General features: G+C 42.2%; 1 protein-coding gene across 3 annotated transcripts in view; it reads left to right on the forward strand.

The window, feature by feature from the left end:
• Positions 1-21,200, forward strand: part of acot7 (acyl-CoA thioesterase 7) — a 281,598-nt gene that overhangs the window by 61,173 nt on the left and 199,225 nt on the right. For all 3 annotated transcript variants that reach the window (XM_080214973.1, XM_080214974.1, XM_080214972.1), the window contains one exon: positions 12,154-12,310. In XM_080214973.1, the coding sequence (XP_080071099.1) occupies positions 12,154-12,310 (157 nt within the window). The remainder of the gene's footprint in view (positions 1-12,153; positions 12,311-21,200) is intronic.

The following is a 21,200-nucleotide window of genomic DNA, read 5'->3' on the forward strand; positions in this document are numbered from 1 at the left end:
TTCAGGAAGCGTAAAGGAGAACATGCCCCTGTCTACATCAACGGGGATGAAGTAGAAAGGGTTGAGAGCTTAAAGTTTTTAGGTGTCCAGATCACCAACAACCTGTCCTGGTTCCCCCATGCCAACACTATAGTTAAGAACCGCCTCTACTTTCTCAGAAGACTAAGGAAATTTGGCATGTCAGCTACGACTCTTACCAACTTTTACAGATGCACCCATAGAAAGCATTTTTTCTGGTTGTATCACAGCTTGGTATGGCTCCTGCTCTGCCTAAGATGGCAAGGAACTACAAAAGGTTGTGAATGTAGCCCAATCCATCACGCAAACCAGCCTCTCATCCATTGACTCTGTCTACACTTCCAGCTGCCCTGGCAAAGCAGCCAGCATAATTAAGGACCACACGCACCTGGACATTCTCTTTTCCATCTTCTTCTGTTGGGAAAAAGTCTGAGATTACGTACCAACCGACTCGAGCAGCTTCTTTCCTGCTGCTGTCAGACTTTTGAATGGACTTACCTTGCAGTGAAGGTGATATTTCTGTACACCCTAGCTATGACTGTGACTCTACATTCTGCATTCTCACATTTTCTTCTCTATGAATGGTATGCTTTGTATAGCACGCAAGAAACAATACTTTTCAATGTATGTTAATACATGTGACAATAAATCAAATCAAATCAAAAGGCTCTTCCTGGCTGCTCAACTACTGGGTGAGATTCCTGTCACCTGTATTAATGATGTGGAGATGCCGGTGTTGGACTGGGGTAAAACAGAAAGAAATCCCACAACACCAGCTTAGAGTGCAACTAGTTTATTTGTAGCAAATGCTGCAAGCTTTCGGAACAGGCTGTCTCTTTGTCAGGTGGCTGGGAGTTCTGATCACACACAGGGCACAAAGACACAAACTCAATTTACATGCATAATGATTGGAATGTGAGTCTTCATAGCTAATCAATTCTTAAAGATACAGACAATGTGAGTGGAGAGAGCTTTAAGCACAGGTTAAAGAGATGTATATTGTTTCCAGACAGGAAAGTTAGTGAGATTTTGCAAGTCCAGGCAAGTTGTGGGGGTTACAGATAGTGTGACATGAACCCAAGATCCCAGTTGAGGCCGTTCTCACATGTGCGGAACTTGACTATCAGTTTCTGCTCAGCGACTCTGCACTGTCATGTGTCGTGAAGGCCGCCTTGGAGAACGCTTACCTGAAGATCAGAGGCCGAATGCCCATGACCGCTGAAGTGTTCGCCAACAGGAAGAGAACAGTCTTGCCTGGTGATTGTCGAGCGGTGTTCAATCACCCGTTGTCATAACATCTGCATGGTCTCCCCAGTGTACCAAGCCTTGGGACATCTTTTCCTGCAGCGTATCAGGTAGACAACGTTGGCCGAGTTGCAAGAGTATGTACCGTGTACCTGATGATGGTGTTCTCACGTGAAATAATGGCATTCATGTCGATGATCCAGCACGTCTTACAGAGATTGCTGTGACAGGGTTGTGTGGTATCATGGTCATTGTTCTCCTGAAGGCTGGGTAGTTTGCTGTGAACAGTGGTCTGTTTGAGGTTGTGTGGTTGTTTGAAGGCAAAAAGTGGGGGTTTGGGAATGGCCTTGGCATGATGTTCGTCTTCATCAATGAGATGTTGAAGACTCCGGAGAAGATGTCGTAACTTCTCTGCTCCGGGGAAGTACTGGACGGTGAAGGGTACTGATGAAGAGGAACATCTTGCCAAGGCCATCCCCAAACCTGTGAAGTTGCATGAATGAAGTAGTAGCATGATGGGAAAATTGGTCAAGTATTTGGTAAAAAAAAAAGGAACACTGACTCCGCATAACCAAAGACATGAATAAGAGTGGAGAAGGTCAAGACCTGATAAGGCTGACTCCACATAACTTAGGGCTGGAGGAGTGAGGTGAGATAAGGTCAGAGTCACAGAACCTCCTATTGCATCAGAAAACAAGATATGGTCAGACATCATGGAACCTTTCTGTTCCTTCAAAGGACAAGATAATGATATTATTGATGAGACAGAGGGGTCATAATACAATTAATCATGTACTACTGCTTGTATTACTAATTGAACCCCTGAGGTCATGTAAGCTGATAAGAAAAAGGTATAACTATTGAACTGATTCCTGTAGTTGGCACAGTCTTGGGATAGAATCAGCAGTTTGTACAGACTGCTCTCTGTTTCCAAGATTCTGCCATATACTGCATGCAGTCTTTCAGAAATAAAGATAAGTTGTTTTGTTAGAACGAACTTTGTTGAGTCTCTCTATCACAGTCAAGAAGCAGGAAAAATTTCCACTACAACATTTCACGCTGTAAGAGCAGAAACCAATATCCTGGGTGAATTCTGTGGGGGACTGAAGTGATTGAGCCACGACCCGGAGAGAAGAGACAGATGCCGGCACAAAGTAAGATTTACCTTGAACTCTCTCTTTCTCTCCGATCGGTGCTACGAACCCTCATCCTTTATGGAGGACGCTAATGTGACGGTATTCGAATCTAAGTTATATTGTGAGTAGTGGTTAGGGTCAGGGACCCAGTTGTTGTCAGCCTAGGGTCAGGGACCTGATGAGTAGAGTGTTTAGGGTCAGGGACCCTATTGCAACTAGCCGAAGGTCAGGGACCCCTTGATCTCTTTTAGATCTGGATCAGGGATACACAGGCTTAATTTGGTCAGGGACCCTGTGATTTTTGGGTCAGGGACTCCGTGATTTAATTTTGGTACCAGGAATTCTTTTTATTACCATTTTTGCTAGGGGCACGGTGTACTGATGTTATGGGACAGATTTTAAACAAGACGGGACAAATTCATTAAACAGATAAGGAAAGAGGGGTGGGATCCATCTCACTCACTAGTCCAACAATGGAAATGGTTGAAGAGAAAAAAAAGGACAGAGCTAAGAAAATTGGAGCTCTCTTAGTTCATCAATTGACCAGATTAATTGAACAAGCCTCAGTCTTGGGTAAAAAAATGGGCAGACGACAAGGAGAGAATTAAAACATCGGAATCACAGATTAGAGAGTTAGAAAAGAGAAATCAGACAAAGAAGATAGGAGTATTGTTAATACATCAGTTAGCTGGACTAATTGAACAAGTAGTCATTTCCAGTAAGAAGTGGAATGAGGATAAGAAGATTAGGGAATTAGAATTCAGAGTAAGGGAACTGGACAAACAAAACCAAGTGTTAGAAGACCACTGCAGAGGGACATTACCTCCCTACCCCAGCAGTATGACTATGAAACTCACAGTGCCTGGGGGGCGACTTTGATACTGAGGAGGAGGTCTGCGAGGGGAGGAACAGTAAATAATCCATTGACCGATCTAAATCCTTCACACCAGGGGAAAGACACCAGATCCTCGTGTCGCTGGGAAAACTCCAGCCCTGGAGTGCAAATGCCAAATTTTGGTAGTTTCATTATCCCACAAGATATTTACGGTATTAGATATAGTTAACGAGTTCTGGTCCATCCCCTTGAACTTTAACTCACAGGATAAATTTGTTTTCACGGTAGGCGATAAGTAGTATACATAGACTAGACTCCCACAGGGATTCCGTAATAGCCTGGTCATATTTCACCAAGCAATGAGCAATTTCGAGAACAATTGGAACTCCCAAAAGGGAGCACAATCTTACAGTGTGTAGACGATATTTTGATAGCCTCTGGAACTAAAGCGGAACATCAGACAGCATTATACTCGATCTTGATTTGAACTCCTTCAATTCAGAAGACCAAGGGTTAAAGGGAAATCCGAAAAAGGTCCAAATTGGAAAGACACAAGTGTTATATCTGGGACATGACTATATGACTGTTTGGGGGGGGAGGGGAGTTTGTCTCGACAAGAGGCACCCGAATCAAACATGGCCAGATTTATTAGAGCCCAGTGAGCTCCCGTCATGAAAGGGTTAAAACGAAACAAGCAGGCTGACTCTGTATGGTACAGAGAGACAGAGGGTGTGATTGTGCGATCGAGAGCCTCATGTGGTGAAATAGGGTATAGCAAATCAAAGTGAATTGTTTCGAGTTTAATAAATTACGTAGGGATCAGTCAGAGATTTGAACTCTGCCATTTGGGAAAGGTGGCATTACATTACATCTGAAAAGTTGTAAGGAGAGTTAACCATTTAGGCACACTGTAGATTTGATTTTGCACTTGCCTGTGTTCCTTATTTTTTACCAGATACTTGACCAATTTTCCCATCATGCCACTACTTCATTCGTACAACTTCACATTCCCTCCTTTTGTCATATCATGACAACTAGTTAAATAGGTATATCCATGACTCGATTAATAATGCATTTAAACAAGCAACCGAGCAATCCTATCCCAAATAACAGTAATAGTAGCAAAATAAAAGCCTTAAAGATCCAATCGAATAATCCGTGACCCAACCATCCTAACCAACTTGGTGGGTTATAATCAAGAAATTCCCAGCCAATCTCTTGAAGTTGATCAACCTGCCTCTTAATGTAGCTGGCCAGGTTAGTGATAATTTCAGAGGCATCTGGGATATAAGAACAGCATTCCTGATCTACAATGGTGCACGTTCCTCCCTGCGAGGCTAACAGATAATCCAAAACCAGTCGATTTTGCTATAAAGACTCACATTCCAATCATTATGCACGTAAATTGAGTTTGTGTCTTTGTGCCCTGTTTATGATCAGAACTCCGAGCCACCTGACAAAGGGACAGCCTGTTCCGAAAGATTGCGGCATTTGCTACAAATAAACTAGTTGGGTTCTAACCTGGTGTTGTGGGATTTCTTCCTGTTTTACCTCTATTAATGTCCAGTGACAATTGATGCTAGACTGGTTGGAATGCTAACATTTTAGATGGAAAGGTTTTTGTATAGAGTATTATATCACAGAGCAACATGATTCCACTGAATGGTGGAATAGGCATGAGGGGGCTTTCCTATTTCTATGTTCCTGCAACCATACCTTGTGCCATGCTAGTAAGAGATATCCAAATGTGGCAGATCATCTTAATCTCTGCTCTGACAAAGGGCCATCCTGACTCGAAATATTGGCTCTACTCTCTCCAAAGATGCTGTCAGACCTGCTGAGATTTGCCAGCATTTCCTGTTTTTGTTTCAGATTCTAGCATCCGCAGCATTTTGCCTTTTATCACATCTTGAAATCGCCACATACTTTGTATTATACTCTCAATGGTCCCGTGAATTGAATAAATGTGTGAATTTTTAAATAACTATAAAACATGATCACCACCAGTTTCCACTAGGTGGTAGTATATGTCCTCATTCCTGCGAGATTTCAAAAGTCCCCAGTCAGAGTGCTCACTCGCTGGCTTTGTGTTCTCACAACTCAACCAGTTGCCTCTTATTATATACTTTGCATCTATTAATTTTGGGTTTGTATATAAAAAAAGGCACCCAGATTAAATTGCAGCTTTATTTACTTATTGTGTTGTCAAATTTTAGTTACTTAATTTGGACCTTAGAATTCCACAGTGAAGTTTTGGTGTGTGAATATGAACACAATGTGTTTATATGGAATTTTTAAAAATCTGTTTTAGGTTTGTACTTTCATAATGTGTTGGGCATAAGAATTTCTTATAAATGTACCAGGTGTCAGTGCATTGATCTCTCACCATAGAGTCTTAAAGTCTGTGATCCCAAGGGAATAAAATAAAGACATTACTCTTATAACTGATGATAAATGAAGTTATTTAATACACAAAATCGACAGCTATCCCTCAGATGGTACTTTAAATGATGGATAAATTTATTAATTTAACTTTAAAGTTTATGACTTTCTCATTGATGCCTTCTGTGTCTCCAATATTCCCTTCAATATTTTTCTTGATATAATTTTCTTTTTCTTTCCTCTACGTTGTTGAGTATTCCGGAATTTCCACAATTTTGGGAGTGCTGGAAAAAATTAATTTGATTTGATTTTAATTGAAAAAAGACATTGCTTTCCTCAGAATTTTCTTGCCAAGTTTCTTCCCCCGGTCTTTGCTGAAGGTGTTTAATTCGGTTTAGAGGTTTAGATCCACAGCTGCCAGCTTTTCTTAGTTAACTCATTCACGTAACCCGATCCCACAAACAGTATTTACAGACCTCCCTGTAGACTAAGAGCGAGAACCCTGTGTGGTTTTCTTCTTTTCTTCTGTTTAGCTCAGGGGTACTCTGGTTAAGTGGACTATGCCTCCTGTTTTTACTGATAAACCTACTAATAAGTCAATTCATCTTGTTGAGTACAGTACTTATCATAGAATCATAGAAATCCTACAGTACAGAGGGAGGCCATTCAGCCCATTGAGTCTGCACCAACTCTTTGACAGAGCATCTCACCCATGCCCTATTTTCCCCACACATTTCCCATGGCTAATCCATCTAATTTACGCATCTTGGGAGACAGTAAGGAGAAATTTAGCATGGCCAGTCCATACCTAACCTGCACATCTTTCTCAGTCCCTGCCAGTCCTTCTGGTTCCACCCAGTCCTGCAGCTACCCCCCCACTCCCCGCATAATATGCCACAGAGGCTGTATGGTTTATTGCAGTTTTAAAGACGTAACCTCTACCATTGATCATGGAGCTTTTCAGTAGGTGTGAATACTGGATCAGCTTAGAACAGTCTGCTTCCGCACTGTTTTGGAGTTTGTGTTTTGGATTTTTGGAGAATTTTGCATTATTGCCGATACAGTTGTGATGCAATGTTGATAGAGTAATTGTGTGTTGAATGTGCAGATGACAGTACTACCACAAATACAAGGACCAGCAAAACAACATTATGTTACGCTGGCCAATATCTCTTTAAAAAATCTAGTAAGTATTTGATTTCAGTATGTTGTTCCCTGGAGAGTCCAGGAAAGTTCCATGAAAATAATCCAATCGTGGTGTAACTCCAAGTTACCTTGTGAGTTGTTTAAGTTGATTCCCATGGAATGTTTGTTTATTCCATCTTACCCACTGTTTGTTGTTAATTGGGAAATATGCACAAGTGAAATGTTTTATGGTGGAAAGTTTTGGAGAAATTTCACACTTTTAGTTTACATCTGTGATTTGCTGCTGAGATTATTGCTGAGACAAATATTTGGGTGAGAATTATTTTCGTGATGAACGATGCAGTTGCAAAAGTCACAGAAATAACCAATTTTATTCTCTGTATACCGTGCGTAAGAGGAAAAAACCCTTCTATTTGACAGGTCCAAAATGCAGCTGCCTGTATCTTGTTTCATACCGTGATCCATTTACTCTTCGCCCGACCTAGAAGAATTCTTGTCTTCATCTTCAAACCTCTTCATGTTTTCACCTCATCCTATTTCTGTCATTTTATCCAGCCTTCTATTCCCTCCTGCAACCTTCCAACCCTAGCCTTTTTTCAAGTTTAAAGTTTACTTATTAGTGTCACATGCAGGCCTACAGTAACACTGCTCTGTGAAAATCCCTTAGTCATTACCTAGGGCACCTGTTTGGGTACACTCAGGGAGAATTTAACATGGTCAATGCACCTAACCAGCACGTTTTTCAGATTGTGGGAGGAAACGGGTGCACCCGGAGGAAATGCATGCAGACTCTGGGAGAAGGTGCAGACGCCACATAGACAGTGACTCAAGCTGGGATTCGAACGCAGGCCCCTGGCGCTATGAGGCAGCAGTGCTAACCACTGTGCCACCCCTTTTATACATGCTGTGGCATTGTGCTTTATTCAGTAAGTAGGTTTATATTGATTCATTGCAGCTTTTTTGAGCAGTGTCTTATTAAACCACGATGCATGTCGGCACTGATACATGACTAACAGGCCCCTGTAAAGCTAATTAGTATCAGTTCTCATTTTAAAATTAAAGATTAGATAATTTTAATCCCTTTCGGGACGAATAAGGTAGTAAAATCCCACCCCATATCTACCAATTTGTCAAAAGATTTTGTATCTTGGGCTGCCGGGTAGGTTGAACTTTTTATGATGCTAAAAGCCGGCACTCCAGAAGCAGTCAGGAGGAAGGCTTCCAGTTGTCCCTTTCTATCCTGTTTGTCCGGAAGAAATGACACATTCTTTCGGCGTACTGTGGCCAATCCTCCACACCCGCATCATAGGTTTTGAGTTTCCCAAGCAGTGGCATTTTCAATTTCTCCCCGTCAATGTCTAACTGGCTGTCGGAAACTTTTCTTGTTCCTCATCATCAATGTAATCTCTCAGGAAGTCCAACTGGAAAGGAACATAGCTTATTACAGAATGAAAAGTAAAACTACTACCATGGTGTACATGCACTAGTCACTGACTGGAACTGCAGTTCAGCAATGAGTTCTAGCAGGGCAATGAGTTCTAGCTGGGAAGGCCACTGCCTGTTACTAGGGGAGCTCATACTCAATGATCCCCACAAAGGGATTAATCAGTGATGCCCCATGGATCTTGTGCGGCGTTGCACAGTGTGATTCAGAATCAACTTTGTCTGAAAATGCTCTTGTCTTAAGAAAATTTGCTGTGTTAAAGGTGCAACTTAAACGTAGGTTATTGTTGCTAGAACTAGGGAATGTCATTTCCTGGTAACATGTGTTGATATTGCTGGTGATAATCATCCTGTTGTATGTGTAACTGGTCTCTTTCAACAGATGGCAGGTGGCTGACCTTTTCTACGTGAGAAAGCAAAATTGATTGCTCCATATTATCACTTCACTTAGTTTATTCAAAAGTTGCATTGTGCAAGGATCTGATTGGACCTGCTGAGGCCCATTAGGCTGGTTATGTATCTCCTGGCATAAACAGTTAACTTGGGCTATTTTGACAGCTTTGTGATAGATTTAAGAAAGTAACACCTGACAAAGAATAAATGTGGAGAAAAGAGGCATGTACCAGTGCTGTCATCAGAAATTCAGGAAAGCATTAGTGGTGAGCATGAAAAGTTTTCTTATGTCCACACTTGAACTGTGGAAAATAGTTGGCTGTGTGAGTACAGAGTCTGTCCAAATTTGTCTTGTATCTGTAGAGAATATATCTGAATACGGAAGTGTATTCTGTATGGTGGCACTGTGGTTAGCACTTTTACCTCATACCGCCAGGGCCCTGGGTTCAATTCCTGGCTTGGGTCACTGTCTGTGTGGAGTCTGCACATTCTCCCTGTGTCTGCGTGGGATTCCTCTGGGTGCTCCAGTTTCCTCCCACACTCCAAATTTGTGCAAGTTAGGTGGATTTAGCCATGCTAAATTGCCCCTTAGTGTCAGGGGGACTAGCAGGGTAAATGCATGGGGTCATGGAGATAGGGCTTGGGTAGGATTGTGGTTGGTGCAGACTCAATGGGCTGAATGGCTCCCTTCTGCGTAGTAGTGTTCTGTGATTCTAGAAGTGTAAAGCACCAATAGCTGCAGATCTGTGGCGAGTAATGGAATAGACAGAGGCCAGGAATTCAAAATTTCATACAACACAATGCCAAATTAATAAATCATGTTAGCACAGTACATATCAAACCTCGTGATAACTTCTAACTATACAGATAAAGTCTCTGAAGTTAAGAAGTGATTGCACCCTCACTATCTGAAAAACATACTGCATTCAGCTATCTGTAGACCCAATGCATCGATATGCCCTGTAACTACCACAGGTACTTAGGCTTACCATTGAATACAGAAAAAGACCCCAGTTTGTAGCACTGAAATGATTCACTAATGAACCGTGACAGTTTAATATCAGGCTGAAGCATTCCAAAAGTATGCAGAAAAATACTTTTTATCATTAAAAGCTTTTGGCTGGTTTATTTGTGTTGCTGAAGCAATAAACAAAGTTGGTGTTATTTTCTGTTAGGAATACTTTTCCTGTTATTACATAATAGCAACCATCAGCTGTGGAGAAAGACTGTTGGTTTCTGATGCACTGTTAGTCCTGGCATTCTCTCCACAACACCTACAGCAATTTATCTTTATATAGTGTCTTTAACCTAGTAAAGAACTTCACAGTTTTATGGAACAAAATTTGATATTGCCTATATACAGAAGTAGTAGGACAGATGACGGACAGGACTGGGGCGACACAGTGCCACAATGGTTAGCACTGCTCCCTCACAGCCCCGGAGGCCTGTGTTCGATTCCCGGCTTGGGTCACTGTCTCTGTAGAGTCTGCATGTTCTCCCCATGTCAGCTTAGATTTCCTCCGGGTGCTCCGGTTTCCTCCCGCTGTCCGAGAGATGTGCTGGTTAGGTGTGTTGACCATGCTAAATTTTCCCTCAGTGTATCCGAACAGGCGCCGGAGTGTGTCAGATAGAGGATTCTCACCGTCACTTCATTGCAGTATTAATGTAAGCCTACTTGTGACACTAATAATAAACTTAAACTCAAGGAGATTCTTAGAGGAAAAGAGTGAGATGGAGAGGAGAGAATTAGGGAGGGAATTCCAGAGGTTAGAGTGAGCTGAAGGTATGGCTGCTAGTGGTGGCACAAAGGAAGTCAAACATAAGGGACCAGAATTGGACAAGTGCAGAAATTATGGAGGTTTTTGGAGCTGATGGTACTTGTAGAGGTAGAGAAAGGAGACACTATGTCAGAATAGAGTACAAATATGAAAATTGCAAATTGAAGGCATTGCTGGACCATTTAACATCATCATAGGAGTATGGAAGGCTACATACTCTGCCAATTCTTTTTCCTTTTGGTCATCAAGTTCCTCATGAGGAAGGCAATGGTGAGTGCAAACGTTGGCATCTCATTGCAACATTGCCAGTTGATGGAATTGGATTTCGTATTGGACATTGCCTTGCTGGCTGATGAATTGCATGCACTTCAAGACACAGTGGCTGTTCTTGAGAATAGAAGTGCTAGGTTTGCTCTCCGCATCAGCTGTGAGAAGACCAAGAGAGTGACAGTTGTATGACAACAAGGTCCTCTCATCACAATTGGAAAATAGAACATCAAGGATGTTGACCACTTGCTGTACCTAAGTAGCAACATCTCCAGGGAGGATAATGTAGAGATCAATGTCTACACAAGAATCAGCAAAGTGATAGTGATCTTCTAGCAGCTCCTCACAATTTAGACATCCAACACCATCAACATAGCCGTGAAGCTGTGAATCCACACGTCCATATTTGTACCAACTGCAACCTATGCCAATGAGATATGAAGGAGAACAGCCAAGATATCACACAAATTGAATGTCTTGCACCAGTATTTCCTAAAGAGGATTCTGGGCATCACATGGAGAGGTAACATCACCAATGAGCAAGTTCACAGAGAACTGGTCAGAAGCATCTGCGGGACATTGTGATGGCGAGATGACTGAAACTAGCCAGATATATATTTCACCTCCCCGAATGACAGTACATTGGGCACTACCAGATGGGGCCAGCCAAACATGACCAGTGAAGTGCATTTAAGGAGGATCCTCAAGAGCAGAATACTAAAAGGCTGGACTGAAATAAATTGTGAGAAACCAGAGCTGGTGGCAGATTCTTGCTGTTCATTGTCCTGTAAGCAAACTGGGGAATTAAGTCCAAATAAGTAAACTGGACCATAATGGTACTCTGAGTCTAGCCATTCTACCAATTACTACTGCACTTGTTAAGGTTTGCCCCTGAAACCTTCAGCATTACCAGTTACTCTGCTGCACAATTATCCCTAACCACCTCTGTTTTGTGTGATTTAGGCACAAAATAAAGCCATTTGCCCATGCTAACTGGGTTGTGATATTTTCCTTTGAATAGGCCACAGGATATTTTGAGTTTAACGATTAAAGAGTTCAATGGTTTTAACTGCATATCTGGAAGACAGCATCTCCAACAATGCAGCACTCTCTCAGTGCTTATTGAAATATCATCCCAAATTATGTTTTGGAGTGAAATATCAATTCAAAACTTTCTAACTTGAATGAAAGTGCCAGCACTGAACAAGCCAGTTGCTCTGTTGCTTACACTGCTACAGAGCTTGTAGAGGTCCCACTGTTGTATCAGGTGTTTGTATGATATCACAGGGTTACTGGTACAGTGCTGTACAATGCTAGAGTTCTAAGGAGGGATTGATTTACCGTAAGCTGCAGGTTTGCTGAGATATTTAATAAGGTGGGACTAGTAAATTATGAAGAGATTCAGTTTGCTACTTGTTTCTATAGATAAAAGAAAACTAATTGATAAAAGGAGCTATTGCTTAATTTGTTGTGGTTATTAACAAGTTTATCTTCTCTACTTTTATTTCAGGAACGGTGTGTAGCTGTACTGGCTCGTGTGGAGCGCACAGATTTTCTCTCTCCAATGTCCATTGGAGAGGTAGCTCATGTCAGCGCTGAGATAACATATACGTCAAAGCATTCTGTTGAGGTCCAAGTTAACGTAATGGCTGAAAATATTCTTACAGGTAGGGAAAATTATATCTTTTACTGTGACCTGGATAAGTTTTGCTTCGTGTTCTGCTTTGTGCTCTTTCTGTCTCTCACTCATTCTCTGTCTTGAACAAAAAATGCCCACTGAAAATCCTTTGAAAATTTTGAAATTGACGGCAGATTTCCTTCCCTAAAGGACATTAGTGAACCAGATTTTTTTTTTCCAACAATCGACAGTAGTTTCACAGTCATCAGTCGATTCTTAATTCCAGATTTTGTAAATTGAATTCAAATTCCACCATCTGCCATTGTGGGATTCGAACCCGGATCCCCAGCATATTTGCTGAGTTTCTGGATTAATAGCCTAGCGATAATATCACAAGGCCATCGCCTTTTCTTACTGGGCCATTACCTTCCATATATTGTATAGAACATTCCTCTGAACATTTCCCCTGAATTGAGTCATGTTGCACTGATTCAAAGCAAAATATTGGCGAGAAGTCGAAGGAGGGAGTTGCATTGGAATGGTAGCTGTTTCCACTGTGTTGGCAGCAGATGGTAAGCCAGGTGGTTCTGGGGTTATGCATTGAACAAAGAAAAGGGTTAAAAACGTTTTGATTATTGGGTCTTCTTCACAGGCAAGAAGGATGACAAAACTGCAAATGTGGAGCAGAGTGAAAAGATAAGGATATAATCAAAGAATAGGGTTTAAATTACTCTGCGCTATTTTTGGCGAACTGGCTAATGTCTTGAAGTTAAATTTTGGCCAGCCCTGTTTTAATGATGATTAAGGTGGCACTTGGGGAATGCTAAGTCCCAATATGTGAAATAATAAATGACTTGAACATCTAAAGTAGACAAATGAGGTTATAATTGATATAATGAAGGAAGAGAGTGTGTAATGAACATACTGGGAAAGAATTAGTTTCAATGAAAAAACCTACAAGGCAGAAGGTAGAGAAGAAACACAGATAAGTTACTAATTTATTTGAGCAAGATTTCATGCTGAATTTCATGTGCTCAAACATGGCTCTGATATTCAGCTTATAGCTTTAGTCTTTTTCTAAAACCTGGGTGCATGACAACAATGTGGTCTAGACCAGGTCAGGTCACTAAAATTGAATATACTGAAAATCTTAAATTCAAAACAATGTTCTAAATATATGGCAAGTTAGTCAGCATCTGTTATGTATGTGGGGTGCATTGTCCATTACAGGAGCAATTCATGTGACCCATCTGCAGGGGGTTGATGAGTGCTTTAAACCCTGACCAGGGACTGTCTGGGACAGTAGAGTTGGAGTGTGAAGCCTGCATGACACAATAAATAAAATACCTGCAATTTCCTAATGTCTGGCTGACGTTTGCGTTCAAGGGAGCTGAATACATTAAACTGGTGGCAAGGATGGTGACCGGCAGTCCGTAAGATCATGGACCGTCTGCCGAGACCCAGAGTACAGGAAGGGAAATCCCTAGGACAGGTAGGAACACTGGAAAAAGAAACGCAGGCTGGGTGCTGTCAGTATTTACAGGGTCCTGTCTCCACGGTTGGCACAAACAGGCTTCTTGCCTCAGTTTTTAGGGGCGGGAGAAACCCTGCTGGCAGCAATAGTAAAGGAAAATAGTGGGCCAGTTTGGCTCAATGGGCGTAGTTAACGAGGAAGCTGAGTCGTGGACAGCCTACATTGAACAATCTGGTGAAAGCAAATCGGGTGGCGGCCGACCTCATCGTGCTGTTATCTTTGAGTACAAGTGGGAGCAACTTCGCCAAATTTTACCACCATCTGTCTGGCAGGTAGTTAGTATCACTAACAGACCACAGACCACTGACTATGATTTTGGGAGCTCACACAGAGATTCCATCAATGGCTGCAGCTCAATTATAGCAATGGCCGTTGACATTTTTTAAAAAAGTTTATTTATTGGTGTTACAAGTCAGCTTACATTTACATAGCAATGAAGTTTCTGTGAAAATCCCCTAGCTGTCACACTCCAATGTCTGTTCGGGTACACTGAGGGAGAATTTAGCATGACCAGTGCACCTAACCAGCACACCTTTCGGGCTGTGGGAGGAAACCAGAGCACCTGGAGGGATCCCATGCAGACACGGGGAGAATGTGCAGACTTCGCACAGATAATGACTCCAGCTTGGGATCGAACCTGGGTCCCTGGCGCTGTGAGGCAGAAGTGCTAACTGCTGTGCCACCGTGCCACGCCATATTATCTACCCATTCATACCGGATTTGCTCCCAAGAGTCGGACAAACTTGGAAATGCCGAAGCTTTATGTGGGCTTTTGCTGCCTAGTAATAAAGAGGCTCCAGATAAGATTATCCAAATTATGTACTTCTCAAAAGAGGGCAAGGTACCAATTACTGATATGCAAGTGAAGAACACCACGTGAAAGAATCCCATACTAGATCAAGAAGTGGTAGACTTCGTCTGCTAGGGAAGGACAAGCCTGCAGAAAAATCCAGAACTGAAGCCATAACTAAGCTGTCAGTGGGAATTGTTGGGTGTTTGATGGTGGGGCTTGCAGGTTGCTCCCCCACCGCTTTGAGGGAAAAAGTGCTGGAGCAACTGCACCAAGGGTACCCAAGAAGATAAAAAAGGTAGCCCATGGTTATGTGTGGTGGTCTAAAGTGGATGCAGCATAAAGGAAAAAACGGACTCTTGTGTATCAGGTTCCTAAATTCGTAAAGCACCACCTAAGTCACCATTGCATCCATGAGAATGGCCAAAGAAATCTTGGAAATGGGTCCACCTTGATTTTATGGGCCTGGTGAAAGGCCATTTGCTGCTGGTGGAAGTGATATCTATGAAGTCAATGACCACAGAAACCACCCTTGACAGTCCATATGTTTGCTTGGTTTGGATATCCGGACCAGGTTGTCTGAGGCCAACACAGACAACCAAGGACGTGTGGGAAGAGGATTCACTTATGGGGGTTTTACCTAAACCATGATCACTGGAGATGAACCAAAGTCCGGTTCCAGCTCTAAGGAGGCAACTGCCATGGGACTGCTGACCTGAGAGAGGTTGATCGTGTCAATGTAATTGTTAGGAAGATTGATTATATTGTATTTCATTGCATCGTTGCACCTGGTTAATTCTGTAAATGTATTTTGTAATTGTATATAAATAGATTTTATTTTTGTTATTGGGAAATTGTTATTGAAGGGAAAGGAGTGTTATATATGTGGGTGCATGACCCATTAAGACAGCAACACTTGCGACGCTTCTGGGGTCCTAAATTTTGCCCCAGGGACTCCTTGGGGCTGTGGAGTTGGACTATGAAATTAGAGAAAATACCTGCATTTGTCCAACGTCTGGCTGGGGATTGAGTTCTTTGAGTCCGAGGAGGATGAATAGATTCAAGCAGCTGTAAAAAGAAAAGACCATTTTGAGTGCATTTCCATTATCGAAATTTGATTAGTATGCCTTCTGGAAGGCACATTGTCAGCCTTCCAGTACAGGACCAAATATGAAGCAATATACACATCTGTCAATTTAAATTTGTAGTAATATGTCATTGCAGTCGTAAATTTTGAGCGCTCATCATTGATTTTCTATGAATGCATAATTTAATATCTAATTCCAAATTGTCTCCAATTTTCATTCAATAATTTCAAAATACTGCAGCATTTGTATTCTCAGCTTAGGTCAAAGTGCATTTCTTCAATGCTTATTTACACAGCAGTTTGCTTTTGTGTTGACTATACCAAATCCTAATGGCCTTCACATCTATTCTTTGACTTTCATAAAGGAGACAAGTTATAGAACACACGCTTAGAACATAGAACATAGAACATTACAGCGCAGAACAGGCCCTTCGGCCCACGATGTTGCACCGACCAGTTAAAAAACAATGACCCTCTAACCTAAACCAATCCCTTTCCATCCATAAACCTATCCACAGATCTCTTAAACGCCCCCAAACTAGGCGCATTTACAACTGCAGCAGGCAGTGCATTCCAATCCCTCACCACCCTCTGGGTAAAGAACCTACCCCTGACATCCGTCCTATAACTACCCCCCCTTAATTTAAAGCCATGCCCCCTCGTGCTAGCTTTCTCCATCCGAGGAAAAAGGCTATCACTGTCCACCCTATCCAAACCTCTAATCATCTTATATGTTTCAATAAGATCCCCTCTTAGCCGCCTTCTTTCTAACAAAAACAACCCCAAATCCCTCAGTCTCCCCTCATACGACTTCCCCTCCATACCAGGCAACATCCTGGTAAACGTCCTCTGCACCCTCTCCAAAGCCTCCACATCCTTCCTATAATGTGGGGACCAGAACTGCACACAATACTCCAAGTGCGGCTGCACCAGGGTTGTGTACAGTTGCAACATGACGCTGTGACTCCTAAATTCAATCCCCCTACCAATAAACGCCAAGACACCGTATGCCTTCTTAACAACCTTATCTACTTGATTCCCAACTTTCAGGGATCTATGTACACATACACCTAGATCTCTCTGTTCATCCACACTATTCAGAGTCCTCCCGTTAGCTCTATACTCGACACATCTGTTATTCCTACCAAAGTGAATTACCTCACACTTCTCCGCATTAAACTCCATCCGCTGCCTCTCGGCCCAGCTCTGCAACCTGTCCAAGTCTCCCTGCAAACTATGACGCCCTTCCTCACTATCTGCCACACCTCCGACTTTGGTGTCATCAGCAAATTTACTAATCCACCCAACTATACCCTCATCCAGATCATTAATAAAAATTACAAACAGCAGTGGCCCCAAAACAGATCCCTGAGGCACACCACTCGTAACTGAACTCCATGACGAATACTTACCATCAACCACCACCCTCTGTCTCCTATCTGCTAGCCAATTCCTGATCCAATTACCTAGATTACCCCCAATCCCATACATCTGCATTTTCTGCAGAAGCCTTCCATGGTGAACCTTATCAAACGCCTTACTAAAATCCATATATACCACATCAACTGCCTTACCCCCAACTATAAATCCTATCCCTAATAATTTTTTCTAAAACCTTGCCCACAACAGAAGTAAGACTCACCGGTCTATAATTCCCGGGGAAGTCTCTGTTCCCCTTCTTAAACAATGGGACAACATTCGCTATCCTCCAATCTTCTGGCACTATACCTGAGACCAACGACGACCTGAAGATCAGAGCCAGAGGCTCTGCAATCGCCTCTCTTGCCTCCCAGAGAATCCTAGGGTAAATCTCGTCCGGCCCAAGGGACTTATCTATTTTCAAACCTTCAAGAATATCCAGCACATCCCCCTTATCAACTGCAATACTGTCTAGTTTACACCCCTGTAACCCAGTGTTCTCCTCAGCTACATTTATGTCCCCCTGCGTGAACACCGAAGAGAAATATTGGTTCAATGCCTCTCCAATCTCTTCCGGTTCCACACACAACTTCCCTCTGCTGTCTGTAACTGGCCCTAATCTTGCCCTAACCAACCTTCTGTTCTTAACATACCTATAGAACGCCTTAGGATTCTCCTTAATCCTATCAGCCAAAGTCTTCTCATGTCCTCTTTTAGCCCTTCTTAACTCACTCTTCAACTCCCTCCTAGCCAATCTAAAGCTTTCTAGTGCACTACCTGAGCCCTCAAGTCTCATCCGAACATAAGCCTCCTTTTTCTTTTTAACCAGTGAATCAACTTTTTTAGTGCACCACGGTTCCCTAGCTCGACCAATTCCTCCTTGCCTGACAGGGACATACCTATCAAGGACTCGCAGTAGCTGCTCCTTGAAAAAACTCCACATTTCGGACGTTCCCAGTCCCTGTAGTCTCCTAGTCCAACCAATGCTTCCTAATTCTCTCCTAATAGCCTCATAATTACCCTTCCCCCAGCTTGTCATTAGCAGGACACAAACATGTTGTAGGGTGTATTTCCTCAGCACACTCTTTCTACTTTGTCCATAAGAGTTAACTACCAGAGGAATAACTTCCTTGCTTGCAGTGAAAGAAATATGTAGGGCAGACACAAGATCCTCTTTGCATCTATTCTCTAAACGTAGTGCTTATCTGGTCCCATGGGGAAAAGCATGTCTTTTACCTTTTGTAAATAGTTTTTCTGCAACATGTGTTGTTATACAATTCAAGGTCACTCTTTTCTCTGCCTCTGGGGACATTTTCACATGTATTTATTCATTGCAGTCCATCATCTAAGCAATACCATGGGAATGTGCATATATGTCAGTGCCTGTGAGGATCTGACCCATAAGGTTACCTGCATGGCAAAATTTAGTACACTATTTATTATACCTGGTATAGCCCTGGAAGTATGAATGCACTGCATATAATTTAGTATTACATACATACAAAAGACAATGTCTGGGTGACAATAGTTTGGGGGCATTTTGTGAGTCTCCAAAATGCTTTTTTTTAGTACAATCAGCTCCAGTGGAAATCGTAATTTCCATATGATAATTGTCGATTATTCTATGGAAATTATGGTGGCCATCGGTGGGGGAGAGGGGTGTGTGGGGGTAGATTTCGGCTGGCCTGGATGGAAGTTCGGATACACCGATCTCCACGCTGACAGATCAGTGCACGTACAGTAGCCCACTCAGCCTGATGCTGCCAGCGACCCAGATCCCTAGCATATTTGCTGAGTTTCTGGATTAATAGCCTAGCTTTAATATCACAAGGCCATCATCTTTCCTTACTGGGCCATTACCAGAGTGTTGGAGATTCGTTCAGGTAAGTACTCCCAAAGAACAGGCAGGAAATTCTCCTGTTTTCCTGCCCATTGGGCACTTTGGCCAGGATTCTCCAAAACAAAACAATGTGTTTGAAAGGCAGTGCACTGAATGTAAGTTACAAAGATATTCTGATTTTCAATTTGTCAATCTTTATCCTCAGCATGGCTACTGGAGCAGAAAAAATGTGTCTGTGTGGCAATGTGCAATCACTCTGTGACTTCTCAATGGGTAGGGTATAGCTGTTGGGGAGCATCTGTCTAGAATTAGCCATGCACACTCAGTAATAAAGTGTAGTAGAGGCAACGGAATTCCTTTCTTTGGCATAAACTGACAGTGAAGTGTTAAGAATTTGAGGGGAAAGATCTCCTTTCTAGAGTATGTAACTAAATTACCGATCTATTTATCGAGAGCACAGAGAAAGCCTTCCCCTTGGGAGGTACTTTCTATAAAATTCTTCCTCTGTAAAGAGTCATTTCAGAGCCTTTTACACATTGTGGGTTGAGTCGAGAACAAACAAGAGGGGAAGAGATTGGGGATGGTGAAAGCACAATGAACAAAGAACAAATAAAATTACAGCACAGGAACAGGCCCTTTGGCCCTTCAAACCTGCACCGAACATGCTGCACGACTGAACTAAAACCCCCTACCCTTCCGGGGACTATATTTCTCTATTCCCATCCAATTCATGTATTTGTCCAGATGCCCTTTAAAAGTCACTATCATATCTGTTTCCACTACCTCCCCCAAAAAATACTGATTTTATGAAGCTTTTGAAAATGGAAGGGGATGAGACATTGGGCTGTTGAACGATGTAGCTCCAGAGAACTGGGGAACAGCTATTTAAGGAATGGCAGCTGATGTTGGAAAAATTAGAAGTAGCAATGAAACAAAAGGAAACCAGGCAGAGGCCAAAGAAAGACATTTTTCGATGACAAATGAATAATTTATACTTTCACCTACCTTCAATGTGTATGCTTGGGAACTGCAGCATTTTTGAGATGACACAATGTGATGATATGGTGACAAACAGAAGTAGTTTATATTTGTGTATTCAAGCAGTTTAGTTTATATGTTTGCAGGAGATTGAATAATGAGTTCAAGCAACACACATTCTTTCCACGGGCATAGTAAGATCGTAAAATCTCTAGTGCTGGCCCCGGTACAACACATTGAAATATTGAGGTGGCCTGGCTGCTGCAGTTAATCATATACTTTATGTCAGGTTTGCTTGTGAACGTTGGCTCAATCCATGGATCAGCCATGCTTACTTACATCGCTCCATTTTCTGAGTCAGGGCTTCCTTTCTCTCCTTGACATGCTATTTCAGACTCTAAGGTAGCTCATTAGTGAGTCAAATATTGTAACTCATTGCCATTTATGTAAATCCAGCTGGAGGGTCTAATTGATGCCACTTAGCAAGACACCAAATGATTTGTGGTTGGAAAGGTTCTTCAAGAGCCAGACATTCTACTCTTTCTTCTTTCTGACCTAAGTTTACCCATAGCATATGGCATTATAACAGTTTTGTCTACAGTACCTTTTATTGTGGTCAGCATTAGTGATTGACTGTGCAATTCCCCGTGTGATGTGTCCTTGTCCACCATTTTAGGTAAGGTGCATCCACTAAAAGAATGGCCACAATTATTAGCTGTCATCACCCATAATAATGCTAATCTATACCAGATAATTATTGATTCTTGAATTTTCAGGAGTGAACACTCACTTTTGTTCGTTGTAGAGATCAGTATGAAAGTAATCATAGTATATAGAGTTCAGCGTTCATCCATCTATCACTGACCAGATATAACAAGCTATTGTATATCCATGTGGAAAGTAACACCGTGGGCAAAATCTTACCAAAAAATGGCAGAAGGTTGTTTCCTGAGAAACTGGCCTGTTTTCCCTCCAGATTTTTTTTTTTAATCATTCGTGGGACATGGGCTTTGCAGGCTATCCAGCATTTATTGCCCATCCTTAGTTGCCCTTGGAGGGCAGTTGAGACTCAACCACATTTCTGTGGCTGTGGAATCACCATGTAGGCAAGACCGAGTAAGGATGGCAGATTTACTTCCCTAAAGGACATTAGTGAACCAGATGGGCTTTTCGAACAATTGACAATGGTTACATAGGCATCAGTAGATTCTAAATTGCAGATTTTTTTAATTGAATTCAAATTCCACCATCTGCTGTGGCGGGATTCGAACCCAGGTCCCCAAAACATTAG

Source organism: Carcharhinus amblyrhynchos, chromosome 30 (genome assembly GCF_965287045.1).
Source record: "Carcharhinus amblyrhynchos chromosome 30, sCarAmb.v2.hapA, whole genome shotgun sequence".
In the NCBI taxonomy this organism is placed as follows: domain Eukaryota; kingdom Metazoa; phylum Chordata; class Chondrichthyes; order Carcharhiniformes; family Carcharhinidae; genus Carcharhinus; species Carcharhinus amblyrhynchos.